General features: G+C 43.8%; 1 protein-coding gene across 3 annotated transcripts in view; it reads right to left on the bottom strand.

The window, feature by feature from the left end:
* The window catches only part of WDR48 (WD repeat domain 48), an 80,632-nt gene that overhangs the window by 14,772 nt on the left and 47,578 nt on the right, over positions 1-18,282 (bottom strand). For 2 of the 3 annotated variants that reach the window (XM_068235928.1, XM_068235929.1), the window contains exons 12-19: positions 17,184-17,291; positions 15,068-15,164; positions 13,879-13,974; positions 13,670-13,778; positions 9,848-9,935; positions 9,297-9,373; positions 5,412-5,604; positions 32-3,075 (exon numbers count right to left, since the gene is read on the bottom strand). In XM_068235928.1, the coding sequence (XP_068092029.1) occupies positions 2,980-3,075; positions 5,412-5,604; positions 9,297-9,373; positions 9,848-9,935; positions 13,670-13,778; positions 13,879-13,974; positions 15,068-15,164; positions 17,184-17,291 (864 nt within the window). In that variant the 3' untranslated portion in view covers positions 32-2,979. Of the gene's footprint in view, positions 1-31; positions 3,076-5,411; positions 5,605-9,296; positions 9,374-9,847; positions 9,936-13,669; positions 13,779-13,878; positions 13,975-15,067; positions 15,165-17,183; positions 17,292-18,282 lie in introns of those variants that run through there. The other variant, XR_011020776.1, reaches the window with a different exon arrangement.

Below are 18,282 nucleotides of genomic sequence, written 5' to 3'. Positions count from 1 at the left end.
GTCTGGGGGAAGTTTAAACAGTAGAGCGCCCTCTACTGTTTAAACTTCCTGCCGGGACAGGAAGAAGTGAAGCATGCCGGACCCGGAGTCCAGACCAGAGCGGAGAAGACAGCGGAGAAGACAGCGGAGACCTGGCAAGTCGCGCCGGCGGAGCAGGTAATGTATTGCTGCTGTATTGCGTCAGTCGTCGGCCACTCGCACGCCGCTAGCGACGCGCTCCCTCCCCGCGAGCGATCAACGGTAATTTCCAGCACTGAGCTATCGACGGTAATTTCCCACACGGAGCGATGGACGGGATCGATCTATTTCGGGACGAAATAGATCTAAATTTAGCGTGTACGATGTGACAGCAGATTCGATCCCAGTGATCGAATCTGCTGTCGATCGGCGGGGAACCGGCCTAGTGTATGGCCAGCTTAAGAACCAACCTAGAGTCCCTATCTTGTTCGTTAACCGGGAACTACCTGTATTCTGGCAGTTGGACTGAGCTACTGAGGTCCACCAAGTGCTTTTGAAAATAAAGAAAACGCTGAGAATTCCCTATGAGGGGATGGGCTAGTCCAAAACCTGTCAGATTTCTACTATCAACTGTAAAGTGTCAGCAAAATAGGAGAAAAGTAATTAATGGCACAATTTAGTTTTTATTGGTGTTTTCATGTATTTTAAGTAAGGTGTAAAGAAAAAAATGATTTTTTTCACCTGGAAAACATAAGGACACATTACTTCCTCTGAAGCACTCCCATCAAACAATAGATTGAAATCATTTTTTTTTAGAATGATCAAAGCCTCTTAATTACAAGCAAATATAGGTTAAAGGAAATGACAAACTCAGTGCATAAAACAACGTCTCGTATCCTGGTGAAGAAATGTCTCCATTAATCCACTGGCCAAAACTTTGAACATATTTACAGCGGCCATAACAAATTCTTCTTTTAGCAAGGTAGGAAATTTGCCTTTTTTTTTTACCTCAGAAAAAACCACACACACACACACACACACACACACACACACACACACACACACACACACACACACACACACACACACACACACACACACACACACACACACACACACACGTCAGAACCTCTAGATTACAAAATATATAGTCAGAGCAGCCATGTTCCATACATGACACCAGAAGGAAGGGTGTGATTGGGTGTCTACCGCTCGGCATTATGGGAAGGAGATGAATTGGCCTCTAGTGATGCACAGCATCAGGAGTCGCAGTGCTCCGTTGATTACTCATGCTGGGAGAATGTTCTACAAAAACAGCTAGCCTCATTTCATCAAAATGCTGCTGCGCTTTGTCACCAATCTTTAAAGGAGAACTCCAGCAGGCACCGCTTGACTGGCCACTGAATAGGAATGTTATTTGAACCACTGAAAAATATTGTATATTGTAAAAGTTCTCGGCTGCAAAAAAGTTATAGTTTTCCTCCGACTCTTTCCTTTAGCCTGATGCTTCAGGTATGCTGTGTGAAGGAATAACGGATAGCTAGAAACAGACTGCCTGACTGCAATTTTTCCAAGCAGGACCCAGCCATCCTATTGCCTTTAAAGTGAAATGTAACTTTAGTTGTGAAATAAGCATTCTCTTTTGCTGAGCTAGAATTAAAAAAGGTGCCTGATTGAAAGGAAAAAAAAAATTGAATACTTACCTCAGTAGTTGGAAGCTTCTGGATAGTCCAGAGGCTTCCCCCCCCTCCCGACTCCACCCATCCAGGGGTGTGACCGTCTGTGTATGAGCAGGTGCAAGTAAGGCCCGTACTGTAACATGAAGCTGCCCATGAATGGCTTTTTCCACTGTGCAAGAGCAGCTCAATGCCACTGCCCAGACCGTACTAACATCTGTGCAGTGCCGCTTCCCCGATGAGAGCGCAGCTGAAAAGAAGAGGGTCGCGGCAAGCAGTGGGGTGGAGGATCAAGGAATCCTCTGGATCATCAAAGGCTTCCCTCTACTCAGGTAAGCATTTTACTTTTTACCCCCCTCGGGTTTGTGTTCATGACAAACCTTTCTTACCTTACATTTTTTCATAGCCGGTTTAGAAAATAAGCAAACACAGGCTCCTGCTCTGTGTAGTCATTTACACATGTTGGAAGATGAGAGGCTTATAGGCAGTCTGTACAACAGAGAGGACAGATGCCACAAACAGATGGGCAGTTTGAACTGACAGTCAGTTTAGGGGGCATGTAAAGATATATGAACTTGTGTTCCTAAGTTTGTTTATCTTTTCAAGATATGTGTCGTAGAAGAAGTAAAGATATGAAAGCCAAATTAATTAAAAAAAAAAAGCTATTGATTACGAGCGTTGCTCCTATTCAGTGGCCAAGAACGGTACATGGACTTCTCCTTTGAGGTGAAGGAAAACAGAATGACTGATGTTAGTTGAACATATGGAGAAAAAAAAAAAAAAAAAAAAAAGGGGCCTCAGTAGCCCAAAGGATGGCTTGAAAACTTGGTTCTCTCAGATGAGCTGGATAGAAAGTCCACAAGATGGATGCCTGCTGGGGACACTTTTTAATATTACCCGTCCAGGTGACTGTTCCTCACCCCGCTGAACTGGACAGTTAAAACTACAAGCTGGAATGTACATAAGCAAATAGGGAGCGAGAGGGAGGGAACGTCACGCCAAGGAGCTCTTCCGAGAGACAGGAAGTAGCATCTCAGAGGATCTCACAAGATTCTTTGAACGGATCAATGAAGGAAGCATTACAAAGTGTGTATCAAAGACTCTGTACATTCACCCACACTCACAGGATAACACTGGGCTGCCTTCTGTCTTCTGCATCCTTCTGGAAACCCAAGTAACATCAGCACGGTCAGTCAGTGGGTAATTGCTTATTTGTTAAGAGTTACGAAGCATACATGATGGATGCCCGCACTGGCTCTAGGTGTGAGAGTTCAGTAGGCTTCTATACAGTACTAATAGTGATTCCGGAAGAGTAATGTCACTCAAGTCACTCTCTGGAGCTGTCTCACGTTGACTTCTGGCGATAATGGAGGGTCAGGTCACCTCCGCTCTTCCAGATGAAATGTTTCACAGTCCGCAGGTCCATATTAGGATCTAGAATCTGCAGGACACAAGATGCAGTTTTGTTAAATAAAACCCGGTGTTGAAGTAAATGAGAACTAAACTTTCAAAGACGCATACGCTGACCCCTCCAAGAACACAACAGACACGCAATGAATGACTATCTGAACCTGACTATCTGGATCTCAAAAAGGTACCTTAGAAAATGCAAAGTAAAGGGAAGTAAAAGGGAAGCCTGTGGATAATCCAAAAGGTTCCCCTGTACCCCTCGCTGTTCCACCACTGGGAACCCCCCAAGCTTCTTGCTTTTATGGAGACATCTGTATACTTGGTAAGACGGAGGAGAAGGGGGCAAGCTACATTGGTATACATATAGTGGAGAAGAATCCACTCAAACTGGAAATTATGTTTGTCCAATCTATATTGCAAATGTGCATGGACACAGACTTAGGAAAAATAGCTTACATGTATCGGAGCACCATTCACTCCTTATTCCATCCATGTCAAACTCCGGCCCGTGGGCCAAATCTGGCCCTGTGTGCCATCAGATTTGGCCCTCAGGTTGTTTCCCCACTTTGCATAAGGTTTGGCTCACTTTAGACCACCAGAGCAGCTATACTAGAGGAGGGCAAGCCCTAGAAACCAGGGAAGCCATATGGGGAGGGGGACAGCACTAGATACCAAGGAACTGTATAGGGGAGGGAGGACCACTAAACAGAGAACTGTATATGGGATGGAGGGAGACTATTAGACACCAGGGAACTTTATAAGAGAGAGGGGGCCCACTAGGCATTGAGGTTGGCCCTCGACTTGGTCCTAAAGCTCAATTTCAGCTCACTTTGAATTTGACACCCCTGCCTTAGTCATAGCCATGGGCTCTTCTCCACTACATGTCTACTGCTGGCTTGGCTGAGCCAGTCTCCAGCTCCTGGATTTATGAGTGCAGTTTTGTGAGTGGGTGGCGATAGTGGTGATTTAGCAGTGGCATGGACAGAGAATACATGCTCACACCACTAGTGACCTGTACTAGATGGACTCTTGCACCCCAGGCAGCACTGTGGCAAATGTGGTCACATTCTGGCCTGGTAACAGCAAACTCCCAGACTAAAATCCCAATTCTTCTCAAAAACTGGTAGGTTAATTAGCTTACCCCGAGAAAATAATCTGAAATATGGGCATTAAATGGTTATCCCCTCCGAGGGACAGTCACAGATGTAGCCGAGTAGCATATAATGCATCAGTACTATTTAAAAATTATTATAATGAGTGGAACCTTCATTACTAGGAGACTATCAAAACAGACAGTCCAGGAGATGACAATCTGGGCCTGCAAGCAAATCTAATGCAAACAGTATTGGAACTGGGCCCATCAAATTTGGCAGGTCGTGCATTTGAATAGTCCTGTTGCATAATGCAGGTCAGAAAAAAAAATCAACTATATGCATTCAGATTTAATACCATCTCATTGACCATTTCTACATCTAAACTCTGTACATTTTAGCAGGTCACTGGAAATCCCAGGGAGTGGCCAAACTCTGTACAGCTGGCATGCTACCCGATATAAGAGCCAGGTAATGAGGAGAGTGTAAAGGGCTTCACTCCACAGATCATCTCTCAGTCTGGTAGCACCAGGGCTGAGGAGTCAAATCAATTTTTGGGTACCTGGAGTCAGAGTCGGTGGTTTCATAAACTGAGGAGTTGGATAATTTTTGTACCAACTCCACAGCCCTGGGTAGCACTATAGCTAAACCAGGAGGAAGCAAGGTCTCCATTTGCCAGAAGAAGCAGCTGGAATTAACTATTCACTGATCTGAGGGAGCTGTTGATAACTACATTTTAGGCTTTACTGCTAATTTTATTAGCACATAAATAAAAAAAAAACAAAACCCGAAGTCTTAAAAAAAAAAATAAAAAAAATGAGACACTCAACTCAGTTGGGGAAGACTCTGGATGGTCCAGAGGCTTCCCCGGTCTTCCTTCGCCCCTCTGTTAGGACCCTCTAAACAATATTCAACATTAATACTGAATATTACTCATGGCCGCACTACCCTGTGAACAAGCGTGTATGCATTAGGCAACCTGTGCTACTGTGCAGGGGCAACCCCATTGGTGCCTGTGTAGTGCAGCCACACTTGTACACAGAGGAGAATGTTATTGCCAAGAGAATGTCCCGGCCACCAGCAGAGGTGTCTAAGAGGATCACAGGCTTTGCCCTACCGAGGTAAGTACCTCCCCTTTCTTTCCCCACCAGGCTTCAGATTTGCTTTGAAGAGCTAGGCTCCTCCTGCTTCTGTACATATAACATTGATATGAGAATGATATTGTAATTTCTGTCACCTGGAGTACATACAAAGCAGCTCATGCATGCATTTCTACCTGGTCCTGACAGAGGAGCTCAATCTTCTCTTCTGCCAACACGGCGATGTCTTCTTCTTTCTCTTGTTCTCCTGGCTTCTCGTTATTAGAGGAACTGGTGGTCTGAGACTCTGTATCCACATTGATAATCTTCTCATAGACATGTTCCATCACCTTCCTGACCTGCAGCATGTCGCTGGCTGACAGTCTGTCTCTGTGGGCACAAGGCATGCAGCATTGCTTATTCACTTTCCGCAAGGGTTTACCAGCTGCATACACCTCTAAACTTAATCTCTGGGCAAAAAAATGAAATACTCCAGTAAAGAGAATTAGTGTGTGTAATGTAATCTAGACTAATCTAAATACAGCAAAGAGTGGCCACATTATCTGCAATGGCAGGCTTCTCCCCTTTGAAGAATTTGTTACCCAGTACTCAGTGCCATACTCTGCTGCTGGGAATACACAGTTTGTTTTTGAGGTTATTAGATGGTTCGATAGATAATTTCCGACATGTCCAATCTCCCTTTCGATCCTTTCGCCGCTCGATTTCTAATAAAATTGAATGAAAAAAAAGATAAGAAAAACGAGCGGAAGATAGGAGATAATTGACTGCAGAATCGAGCGGCAAAAACGATCGAGAGGAGAATCGAGAGCCAGAAATGAACAGTGTATGCCCGGCATGAGATTCCGATACTTGCAGCTTGCCCAGGCAATTTAGGGCTCCCCCATCATGCTGCACTATTCTCCAGTGCTGGAAGCTCCAAAGATGGTCCAACCAAACCTCTCATAGGGGACATAAATATAAAGAGCTGATTAAACATGTTGCTCTTGCCCACACATGCCAATCCAAACTGAAATGACATCATTATTTGGACAACGAGACTGTGATGAGTCTTTATCAGTAGCTAAACACGCTTCGCCCAACCAACGAGAGCAGCTTACGCACCTTTATATCCTACATCGGACACAAACCATCCCCTCCAGACTTCACAATTCTAACAATAATATACCTGATGCTTGCCCTGACCTCTGCCCCTTCATTTGTATATATCTTTTGGGAGTGTCCACTAGTGGTTGACTTTTGGAAACAAGCAGTCCAATTTCTACATGGCTAAATGGGATGCCCAGTATCCAGGAGCCAAATTTAGTGCATTGTGGGGGCGTTCACAGATGAAGGTATCCAGGCAGCAACCCAAAAATGTAGGTCAATGACTTTGCTGCTAGGCAATAAATAGCATTGAAATAGTTGGATTCCAAATGTCTTACTAAGGCTGAATTGGTTAGGCAGACTGACACTACTACTCTTCCATACAAAACTATAATTTATGCCCACAGAAACTTGTCCCCAAAATTCCATCTGATTTGTGATAAATGGCACGAGTGATGAGCACTCCTATCGCCACTGCTATCTGCTTGTTATTCAAGTTCAGTCAGTTATGGAAAGCTATTCAATTAGATAGGACCATTTGTCTCTTAAAGGGAACCAGAGAGGAACGAGGGGTGAAAAAGGGCAAAGATTTTATACATACCTGGGGCTTCTTCCAGCCCCATAAGCCTGAATCGCTCCCACGCCGCCGTCCTCAGCTTCCTGGATCCGCTGGTACCGGGCCCGTCACTTCCGGCGGACGCGACCAATTGTCCGCATCACAGGGGCTCCCTCCATACATGTACGCATGCGGCTGCGCAGTAAGCAGCCACATGCGTATCTGTATGGGGAGAGCACCCTGTGATGCGGAGAATTGGCCGCGTCCGCCCGTCGACTTGCGGCAATGACGGGACCCGGTGGTGGCGGATCCAGGCAGCGGAGGATGGTGGCGTGGGAGCGATCCGTGCGTATGGGGCTGGAAGAAGCCCCAGGTATGTATATCTCATCCTCTCTGGTTCCCTTTAATGTGATGATCTTTGACATCTCAATTGTATTTTTCCATTGCCCTCTTTAGGGACGATATGAATCCCTGCTACATACATATACCAATTCGATTCATAATGTACACGGTTCAGTGTCGCCTCTGTTCTTTGTTTCAACTAGTTTGCACTTGACTAATAAAGTTATGTTTATCTCCTGAAGCATTATACAAGTGTTGCATAGTTATAGCAATTCATCTTCTATTCATTTCAATTTGCATCACTGTTTTTATTGCATGGATATGTGACTATCATTTAATGCTGCAAAAAACCTTTTTGTTAAAAAAATAAATAAATAAAAAATAATGGATGGCCTGCTTAAATTCATACACACTTAAGGGGCCCATACACTTACACGATTTCCCGCCGATATACAGCAGATTCGATCACTGATCGAATCTGCTGTGAAGTTGCGCAAACGCTGACCGAATGATCGATTTCCATCCGAAATCGATCGTCCCCGTCAATCGGTCCGTGCGGAAGATTTCGCTCGATTGCCGGCGGGCCGGTAGTGCGTCGATAGCGGTGTTCGAATGTCCAACGACCAATGCTAGCAGCAATACATTACCTGTTCCGCTGGCGTGTGTCCCCGCTGTCCCTTCTCCGCGCTGGGCTCCGGCTGGCTTCACTGGAGCCCAGAGCGGAGAAGAGACAGCGGAGACCGGGGGAGCTCCACAGATTGTGAATCGGTTTCATAGTGAAATCGATTCAAAATCTGTTTGCAGTGTAGGCATCCAATAGATTCCTCTTTGTTCAGATTCGATCACAGAGGGAGCCATCTGCTGGTCGATCTGGTGGCAATCGACCAGTGTATGGCAGCCTATAGCTTTCTGTGCAATGTGGCCCACAGATCACTCACTCTCTGATCTGAATCTCATATGAGAGGGATCGATTATCCCCATACTCTGCACACTTGTTTTCAATAGGTTTTAAATCTATCCAACTGCAGTTGTGCACTGTTCAAAACAGTGCAACACTATGAGCCACCGATCCACTCCCCTGCCACATCCAATCAAATTAAAATTCACCATCCAATCTTATAGATTTCCGCTGCAAATCTATCAAACTTACAATCAGTACGGCTCGTTGTGTCACAGATAATAGACAGATTTGAACTTATGCTGGGAATACACCATGAGTTTTTTTAGGCAGATAAATGGCTCACTAGATAATTTCCGACAGGTCCGATCTAATTTCGATAATTTTTCTCATGGAAGTGAATGGAAATCTATCAGAAAAATGATCTGTAAATCTATCAGAAATCGGATCGGCCAGTAAATCTGACGAAAAAAAAAACTCATTGTGTATTCCCAGCATTAGTGATTGTATCTGCCGGTAAAATTTGATGTGTATGTGGCCAGCTTTACAGTGAACATAGCTTCATGGTTCCTGCTTATCCAATTTGCAAGTGTCTGAAGGGTGACTTAACTCCCTGAACACAGACCTTGGGCCACTGATCAGGTTGGTTATCAGGCTGCCAGAGGGGAGGGAGGGAAAGCCTTTATATTAGTGTAATCATGTATTCTGCCTATAAAGGAGCTGCCAGAAAATAGAGAAACTAGGCTTCCAAACACAGATAAGCAGTCCTGTTTTAAAATTATATCCTCTGTACAGTATATGCCGATCAAATTTCTGTGAGCATACACACATCAATTGTACATATGCAGATTGGCCAATTTGACCCCCTCCATGTACTATGAGGGCCAACAGATTTTGGATACTGTGAACAGATTGTGTAGGAAGCCTCTCATACTACATGGAACTGGTAAAATAGCCCAATCAAAATTGGATGTGTGTATGCACCCTTAGGGATGAACTCACAAGAGCAAAGTATACGATAGTGAGGTTTAGAGAGCTTATTTCTAGGCACCTTAGTGCAACAGTGTTTACTGGCAAAAGTCATTAGCCCAATAGGCTTCCTTATGGGTAAAAAAAATACAAATAAAGAAGCATGTGACTGTTGACATCACATAAACGTAAAGTCAGACATTTGCTACTCACTTCTTCAGGGTCTTTGCTCCCGATGATGAATGTGGTTGGAGGTAGAATGGAATTTTATTGAACTTGGGCATATTTTTCTATAAAACAAAATGACAGACAAGTTTACAAAAACATATAGGCTAAACGTGCATACAGTACAGGGTACGGAAGAAAAGAGAGACCGAATACTTGTTTCATGGGCTTGGCAAGCTGCACTATACATCACTTCCTCTCATCTCTGTATTCTGCTGGTGGGTCAATTGGGTGTTCTCATGCGATACCAAATGTAGGGAGATTATAACAAGCTACACAGCCCAGCATCCCAGTAGAAGCCATGAGGTGGCGAAACGTCTAGCTTACAGGAAGTAGGTAGTGAGCATCTATAACAGCTCAATCTAACAGTAAACTATACAGGTTCTAGAGGGCTATATAGAGAAGTGTTTAGCTACAGGTAAGCAAAACAAGCAAGATCCCACCTACATACAATAACCCCCGACACAGTTACACTTCTGTATATAAATATCTGTTCCCAAAAGTTATAAACAGAAAGGGAAAAAAAAACCAAAACTTACATCAACAGTAATATCGACTACCCACTGTGGAACGGTTTCATTGAGAAGCATGGATTCGGTTTCTCCGCCGGAATCTCTACACAAGAGCCTTGAGTGGGGAAAAAAGCCCAGATTACTCCAGTTTACTCACATGTTGTGAGACCCATCTAGGGTCAGCTAGTTAGCGTACTGGTTGATGCTGGGTTTGAGCCCTTGACCAGGGTATGAATACTGGCTCAAGATGGTATGTAAACCAGTAAGGAGTCTTTGGGCAAGGCTCCTTCGCCCACAGATCGTGCCCTAAGTGGCTGCAGCTGTGAAACACTTTGCGTCTGCCAGGAGAAAGGCGCAATATAAATGTTCTGTGTATCTAAGCACAGAATGGATAAAAAGTATAGCTGCCTATATAGCAAATATGCCCTTTATACTGCAGCATGCCTGATAAACTATCCAGAGCCTTGTTCTTACATTTGTGTGCAATAGCTATGCTTTCCATTTCTATAAATGACATTTGTGCCCATTAGATTAGTCTTCACAATAATCCCTGGACTGTTTCTAAACTACTTCGGACACCCACATGACACTTGTCTATTTAACTTTACTCAGTCCAAATCTCCTAAGAAGTTTATGATGTCCATAAATCATGCATTAGACTACATCCTCCCACACATGTGAGGACTGTCGCCCGGCAGGGATTGGTAATCAATCCCTTGGAAAATCGTGTGGGGCTGAGGTTATGTTGCTAGCCCCTAGGCTAGCGATGCATTCTGCTGCTAGGCAAAAGGTTGAAGAGGGTAAGCGGAGTGGTGTACAAGAAGCATCCCAGAATGGGTTGGGCGAGTTGCAGAACAATGCCCTCAGCCAGGAATCGGCCAAATCAGGCAAATCGGTCACCGAGAGAAAAAAATCAGGGGCCGCTGTACACATGTTAGAAGCAAAGGCGGACGTTATTGGTCATCTTGTCTGAGTTTAATCTAGTGTGTGTACAAGGCTTTAGATCTGAAAACACACAATAGAAAAATGATCCCCCTCTTACATGATATACTGTACTACACCATTTTACTGGTGAACATTGTATGTACAAGTTATATTGATAACAAGGAGTCTTTATATAGACATTGTATAGAATCTTTTTTTTATCATTAGCTATATGTTGAATTAATGCTCAACAGTCGTGTTTTGGCGCTTATGGTAGCCATACACATAGCAATTCAGATTCAATCGACAAAGTGTTTAACTTTATTAAAGGACAACCGAGGTGACGTGATATGATGATAGGTATAGGTGTGTGGGTGTGTATATACACACACATACATAAATAACTAGGCTGTGTTTTTTTTTTTCTCTGCCTGAAAAAGTTAAACATCAAGGATGCAAGTGACAGTTTCTGTCTGGGTAGGGACCGGGTCGGACTAAGTCAGACTATAGCATAACCCTCACTGATAATTACAACCATAAAACACTTTCCTGTCAGTAAATGGCTTGAGAGCAGGAGAGAGATTCATCGAATTGAGCTCTGGCATACAGTACCTCAATGATGGTGTCATTGAGCAGAGACAATGAGCGAACACAGTGAATCCAGCGCAGGAGGTTTGGGCGCACAGGGAGTAACTGCGGATGTCCTTTAAGTGATCAACAGTATGGTTAATCGAAAGTCAATTGGCTAGTGGCCCACACACTACAGATGATATCCTATGCGATTCACCTTCACTAATCAATCAGACCAATCTTGGGTCTCCATGCTCTGAACGCAAAAATCGATTCAGAGCCAATCAAATGATATGTGAACAGCAGCAGATTCCTGTGTGATCGACCAATATCTTGCATTCTTCTTGATCGACTAGGTTGGTCAGTTTGACAGGATATCAGCCACTTTTCATCGCTTAGGCATACTGGAACACACACACTATTCTATCTCAATTTTATAAAATGATCAAATCAAATGGTCGATCGTATAGCTAAATCGCTAGATGTATGGCCACTTTTACACCAGTGGGATCTAAACCATTATAACTTTGGATAAGAGATCCACTTAAAGAAAAACTTCAGCCTAAACAAACATACTGTCATTAAGTTACATTAGTTATGGTAATTAACATAGATAGGTAATATAATCTCTTACCTACCCGGTTTTTAAAAGAAGAAGCAAATGTTTGTGATTTCATGAGCAGCCATCTTTTTGGTTGAAAGGAGGCGTCAGGGAGCATGAGACATAGTTCCAACTGTCCTGTGTCCTGAAAACCCCTCCCAGCTGCGCGCGCTAGGCTTTAAATCTCAAATAAAAAAATAATAAAAAAAATTGCGCCAAAACAGCAGAACGAGAACAACAACTTCAGAAATCCCATCATGCTTTGCACAGCATCAGGGGAAAAATGCCCGGGCAGTTTTCTTCTGTGCAGCAAAAAATGAGGCTTGGGGAAGAAAAACAAAGTTCTGATGCTATGAAACTATTAAAGAAACACCAAGCCTTTTCAGTGCTGTTGAGTAGATTTTTAATCTGGGAGGTTCACTTTAAGGAGCTATCTGGACACACGGTCCCTCTTAACGCGTACGAGAGAAATTGCCGCTGGGAGACTTGGGCGCAGGATACAGCCAGTATGGCTTATCCTGCTTCTGCACAAGTTCCCGGCGCCGATGAATACTATTCCTGCTCTAGGTCCACGTGGATAGTGGGGGAATGAAATAATTTGGCTTCCAGCAACTGCTGAGGCCGAATTACTGTGTTTAAAAAGTAACTTCAGCTCCGTCTTCTGATGGCGGTGAAGTTACTCCCTGTGTGTCGCTATAGCTGCATGTCCTATTACCGCCTATGGTGGCGCCGGCTGCGCCCAAATCTCCTGCGCTGGAATAGCAGCGTTCGCTTTAAACACCTTGGCATAGGGAATGTCCTGCAGGAACTACAATTTACTGTTCATGGGCAGGTTAAAGGAATTCTATCAAACTCTTACTTTTTCTGTGAGCACTTTAAAATCAATTTGCCAACAACAGTAAGGATGAGCACAGCATATATGTTTGCTGCGCAGAGTGTCTTTGTCTTTATCTAACTACTGTCGGCTGTCCCCTAATAAAACTGACGGCGACGGGGAATTGGGGCAGTCCATTATACAAGAGGGGAGCCTCTTGCTGAGTACAGCTGTGGTTTAGTCTATTCTGATGGTCCCCAGTGCAGAGCGAGTTATACAGCGTGTGATCCTTCTTATAAAGTTACTGTGAGGAGACATCTCGCTCTGCTAGTCTGGAGACTCTGCTGAGCTGCCGCTGCGTTGCTACACAAAGGTAAACATGAGCTGGAGGAGGGCGCGTCATTGCTTTGTTTTGAAGAGGAGCTGTAGAGGAAGATTTATTATGATAATAAATCTTCCTCTCAGCTCTCTTCAAAGCAATGACGCGCCCTCCTCCAGCTCATGTTTACCTTTGTGTAGCAACGCAGCGGCAGCTCAGCAGAGTCTCCAGACTAGCAGAGTGAGAGGTCTCCTCACAGTAACTTTATAAGAAGGATCACACGCTGTATAACTCGCTCTGCACTGGGGACCATCAGAATAGAATAAACCACAGCTGTACTTAGCAAGAGGCTCCCCTCTTGTATAATGGACTGCCCCAATTCCCCGTCACTTTTATTAGGGGACAGCCGACAGTAGTTAAAGACAAAGACACTCTGCGCAGCAAACATATATGCTGTGCTCATCCTTACTGTTGTTGGCAAATTGATTTAAAGTGCTCACAGAAAAAGTAAAAGTTTGATAGAATTCCTTTAAGGCTAAAATCAAAGCTAGTATACCAGAAGAACACAAAAAAGGAGCAGACGTGAGAGAGACGTACTGGTCACACTGCATTTCTTCTTACCTGAACAGAGTGCGGCCACCTGCTTCACCAAAAATAACTGGAGTGTGCGGCGGCACCTGGAAATAGCCATTGCCTTTCTGGATCCTGTTTTCCTGCTCTCCATTTGCGACTGTAAAACAAAGAAAGTCATCAGACTTGGACCCCCGGATGTGGAGTCCTCAGTGGCCTCTACCCCACAGGCAAAGCTCCAGAGACCCAAGATCACTCACCGTGATTGACTTCATTTTCCTCCTCCTCCATGGGGTTAATGTGAGTCCTGGGCCAAAACTCAAGTAATGCTTGTAATAAAAGACCTCCGAGGTTCACTGCAAAAACAAGACTAGTTTAATACCGCATGTTCACACAACTCTACCTCTGAATACACAGAATATGAAACCCAAGACCTGGGCCACAAACTCAGGGCAGATGATCCTATTATTGCAGCCCTACTGCAGGTGTGGTTCTGACTATACCATCTGACAGCTTAGTTATTGTGCCCAAATGTCACATGCATCTGCAGCTAGAACGTCTATCTTAAAAAGGGAACCTAACTTCCTCTCTGCTCTAAAAGATAAGCAACATCATAACCTTTAAAGAAAAACATTTTTTGTTACAGCTTACAGAACTCCTGCAATAAATCTGCACTGCGTCTACTTCCTGGTATCATGGAAGCAGACAAAGGGTTAACATCCTGTGTTACATATTAGCTGTGTTTGCCAAGACTGCCAGATTCCTGTGCTGACACAGCTGAGAGCTGAAATCACACTTGGGATTACATGATAAGGGGGAATTAGACCGGCTCTTCTCTCTAAACACTCACAGGGTGGCGATTTTATTGTGTTTTCCTCGTGTCCTGTGCAATAGTTCAGGTCCAATTTAAAGTGACCCAGAGATGAATAAAGCTTCAGTTTGCATGGCTGCGTCCCTTGCCGTCCTCCTGCAATCTCCCGTTCAGCCGCGGTGAGCCCCGGCAAGAGGCTCAGTGACGTCAGCAGCGGGCCTTCTGCACATGTGTGTGAGTCTGACTGAGCTGCGTACCAGGGTTTGATTGTGGCTGCACGGAGGATTCCGGAAGGACGGTGAGGGACACAGCCATGCTTATGGGGCTGGAGGAAAAAACTGAAGCTCGATTCATCTCTGGGTCACTTTAAGTGATATGAGATAAGCATAGGTACATATAGTACTAGTCCTATGAAGAATGAAAGTCCCTTTCTGTTTTCATGTACTGCAAGTGTTAAAAAAAGAAATCTAGTGCGGTCATGTATGCAAATGAGGTGGATGAACAGCAAGTCAAATACAGCCTGATGTCTTAAACAGCAGATAGAAGGCAAGACACTGGGTATTGTACAGAAACTTACTTGCTGTCACAATGAAAATGTTAAAGTGTGAACGCAGTGACTTAACCAACACTGAACTCACATTTGGGATCGGATCCATCGGGACTGCTGAAGCCGGCATCCTTAGCAGACACCCAAGCAGCAAAGCAGTCACTCTCATCTAAGGTGATGGTCAGCATCTGCCAATAAATAACAGTCAAAACATTAAATGGCAGCACTAATAATGGTGCAGATCATTAAGGAGTCAGATGACAAAACTGGTTTTAAAGGGAACCTAAACTGAGAGGGATATGGACTTTTCCTTTTAAAATAATACCAATTGCCTGACTCTCCTGCTGATCCTGTGTCTCTAATACTTTTAGCCACAGCCCCTCAACAAGCAAGCAGATGAGGTGTTCTGACTGAAGTCAGACTGGATTAGCTGCATGCTTGTTTCAGGTGTGTGATTCAGCCACTGTAGCAGCAAAGAGATCAGCAGGACTACCAGGCAACTGGTATTGTTTAACAGGAAACATCCATATCCCTCTCAGTTTAGGTTCCCTTTAAGATAATAAGCTGTTTAAAAGTGGAAGTCCAAATGTATGAAAAATGGTCCTGAAATTTGCTAAAAGGGAAAAAAACCCCTCACATTTCAATACGTTCACCTGGAACTTCAAGGACGCACGTTCTAGCGTGAAATCAAAGAGGGAAGGAAGCCAGATGCATGCTGCATGGAACTGCGCTGATCCCCTCTTGTCAGTGCATTCCCCAGGTGCGCACACACACACTGCAGCTCCTACCATATGCATGGTTGACTTCACCCAGCTAGCATCTCTTTCAGAACAGGAAAACAACGGAGGAGGTTTGGCTGACAGGTTTGTTTATGTGCCTAACTAATGAATATTCGAATCTTTATGTTAATCTAGCTTCCTGTCCAAACATAGGGGCTGATTTATGAAACCTACCGCGTTCAAGCAGCGTGGGCTAATACTAGTGAGCGCATGCTATGCGCAGTCCTGTCAGCGTAGTGTATACTCTTCACTTATGCGCGATCCTACTGCCATGCAATGTTCTGGTAGTGTGACTGCGTTACTTCACTAGCCTATAGTAGATTGGTGAATTAAAGTTATCAGTCTAGTCCAGGTATTGAAAAGCCTCCTGCCCTGCCCTGGGCAACTAACTAATCTTACTGCAGTGTGGGCTCTTTTGTAAAGTCTATTGGCAACAATGCTTCCATCAACACAATACTGTTGCCAAGGTTGCAAATAAGTGCAACTTGAACATACAGTACTAACAGGTTTTGAACATTCTTGGTGAGCTGCAAAATGAAATGGAATTATTTTTTAATCCAACAATTTATTGATATTGCCTGATAAAAGAACCAGTTAGTACATCCATATAATTAACTTACATCAGTGTTTACAAATATCAGTCAGAACGCAATAAGACATTTGAGTTATCCATTATACAATAGGATACAGATATACAGTGTTACATTTGTAGAGACACGCTGCTTTGGAGGGCAAAAAGAAACTCACAGGGTTATATGCATCATAGAAAAACATAATACAATTTAATAGAGCACGGAACTAGGGCAGTTTATTGCAATTTGATATTAAAAGTGGAAGTTCCATTTCAAATGCTAAAATAAAAAACCTCACATTTGTTTAGGCACTGCCATCGGTTTTCTTTGCATTTAAAGGGAACCTTAACTGAACGGGGGGTAAAGAGTTTCACTTACCTGGGGCTATTACCAGCCCCCTGCAGCAGTCCTGTGCCCTCGGCGCCGCTCTGGAATCCTCTGGTCCCCTGCTGTCACTTAGTTTCGTTTTTGACGACTCACCAGTCGCCGGCCGCCATGCGTATTATTGGACGCATTCACCAATGCAATTAGCGCTATTGCGGACCGCAACGCGTACAAAAATATGCGTTGCCGCATTCCGCACGTAGGCTATTGCGTAGGTCCGCAATAGCGCTAATTGCATTGGTGAATGCGTCCAATAATACGCATGGCGGCCGGCGACTGGTGAGTCGTCAAAAACGAAACTAAGTGACAGCAGGGGACCAGAGGATTCAAGAGCAGCGCCGAGGGCACAGGACTGCTGCAGGGGGCTGGTAATAGCCCCAGGTAAGTGAAACTCTTTACCCCCCGTTCAGTTAAGGTTCCCTTTAACATGTATGATTGCTACATGTGATTTTGAAAAGTTTGGCTTACTCACCCCGGTCTTTAGATCTACAGAGAACCAGTTTGGTACATAAACCATCTTGAACCTCTTCTTAATTTCTTCTTCAAAATCCACCTTTCCCAAATCCTCAACTTTGCAAGCCTGAAATGAAATAGGGTGAAGTTTATAATGCAAAATAAACTACCCACATCTTCAGATGATCTACAGACATGCATTGTGCATCTAAACTGGAACCCAGGCAAAAACTTTAAATTAGTATTAACGTGGGCGGCCACATATCTCACAATTTGCAAAACCCAATTAGGGGAGCATACACCAGAAAATAAATCAATTATGGTGTATAAAGGCCAAAACTTTACTTAGCATCAGTGGCGTACCTAGGGTATTTGACATCCAATGCTGACAGAAACAACGACCCCCCATCAATGCGGTCAGTCCAGGGCTGTGGAGTAAGAGTAGTTTGGGATACCTGAAGTCTGAATCAGAGGTTTCATTAACTTGGAGTCAGATGATTTTTGTACCAACTTCACAGCCTTGGTAAGTATTAAGGTGGCCACACACCATACAATTTTTTAAATATCTGTTCAATTTAAGAATTGCAATCAATTTTTCTGACTAACATTTCAAATATATGACCAATGTACCACACACCTATGTTCCATTTTTCCCCAGTTATGATAAAAATGATTGAAAACTGAGAAAATTGCTAGGGTGTGTATATTAATAAATTGACAATCTAACACACACACACACCATACAATCTTTAGAAAGATTGAAGAAAAATATCTGGCATTCCGGATCAATAAAAAAAATGAAGAAATTGGGAAATCCGATCGAATTTTCCAGTCGAGAATAGAAAAAAAAAAAAAAAAAAAGCTTTCAATTTTTTTCAGGAGATCTGATCTTTATCGAATTGCCGTAAAATCGGATCATTCTATTGTATCGTGTGTGGCCACCTTTAGACTAAGGAGTCGGAATAATTTTCGGTACATTGAGTCGGAGGTTTCATAAGCCGAGGAGTCACAAGATTTTGTTACAGACTCCACAGCCCTGGTTGGGTCAACATTTTGTGGAAAATTAGTGAGCAGGATGTGGCCAGAGCTAACAGTAATGTAACAGTGTAACTCAAAGG

The sequence above is a fragment of the Hyperolius riggenbachi genome, chromosome 5 (assembly GCF_040937935.1).
Source record: "Hyperolius riggenbachi isolate aHypRig1 chromosome 5, aHypRig1.pri, whole genome shotgun sequence".
Classification (NCBI taxonomy): Eukaryota; Metazoa; Chordata; class Amphibia; order Anura; family Hyperoliidae; genus Hyperolius; species Hyperolius riggenbachi.
This window is presented reverse-complemented; position numbering and strand designations above follow the sequence as displayed.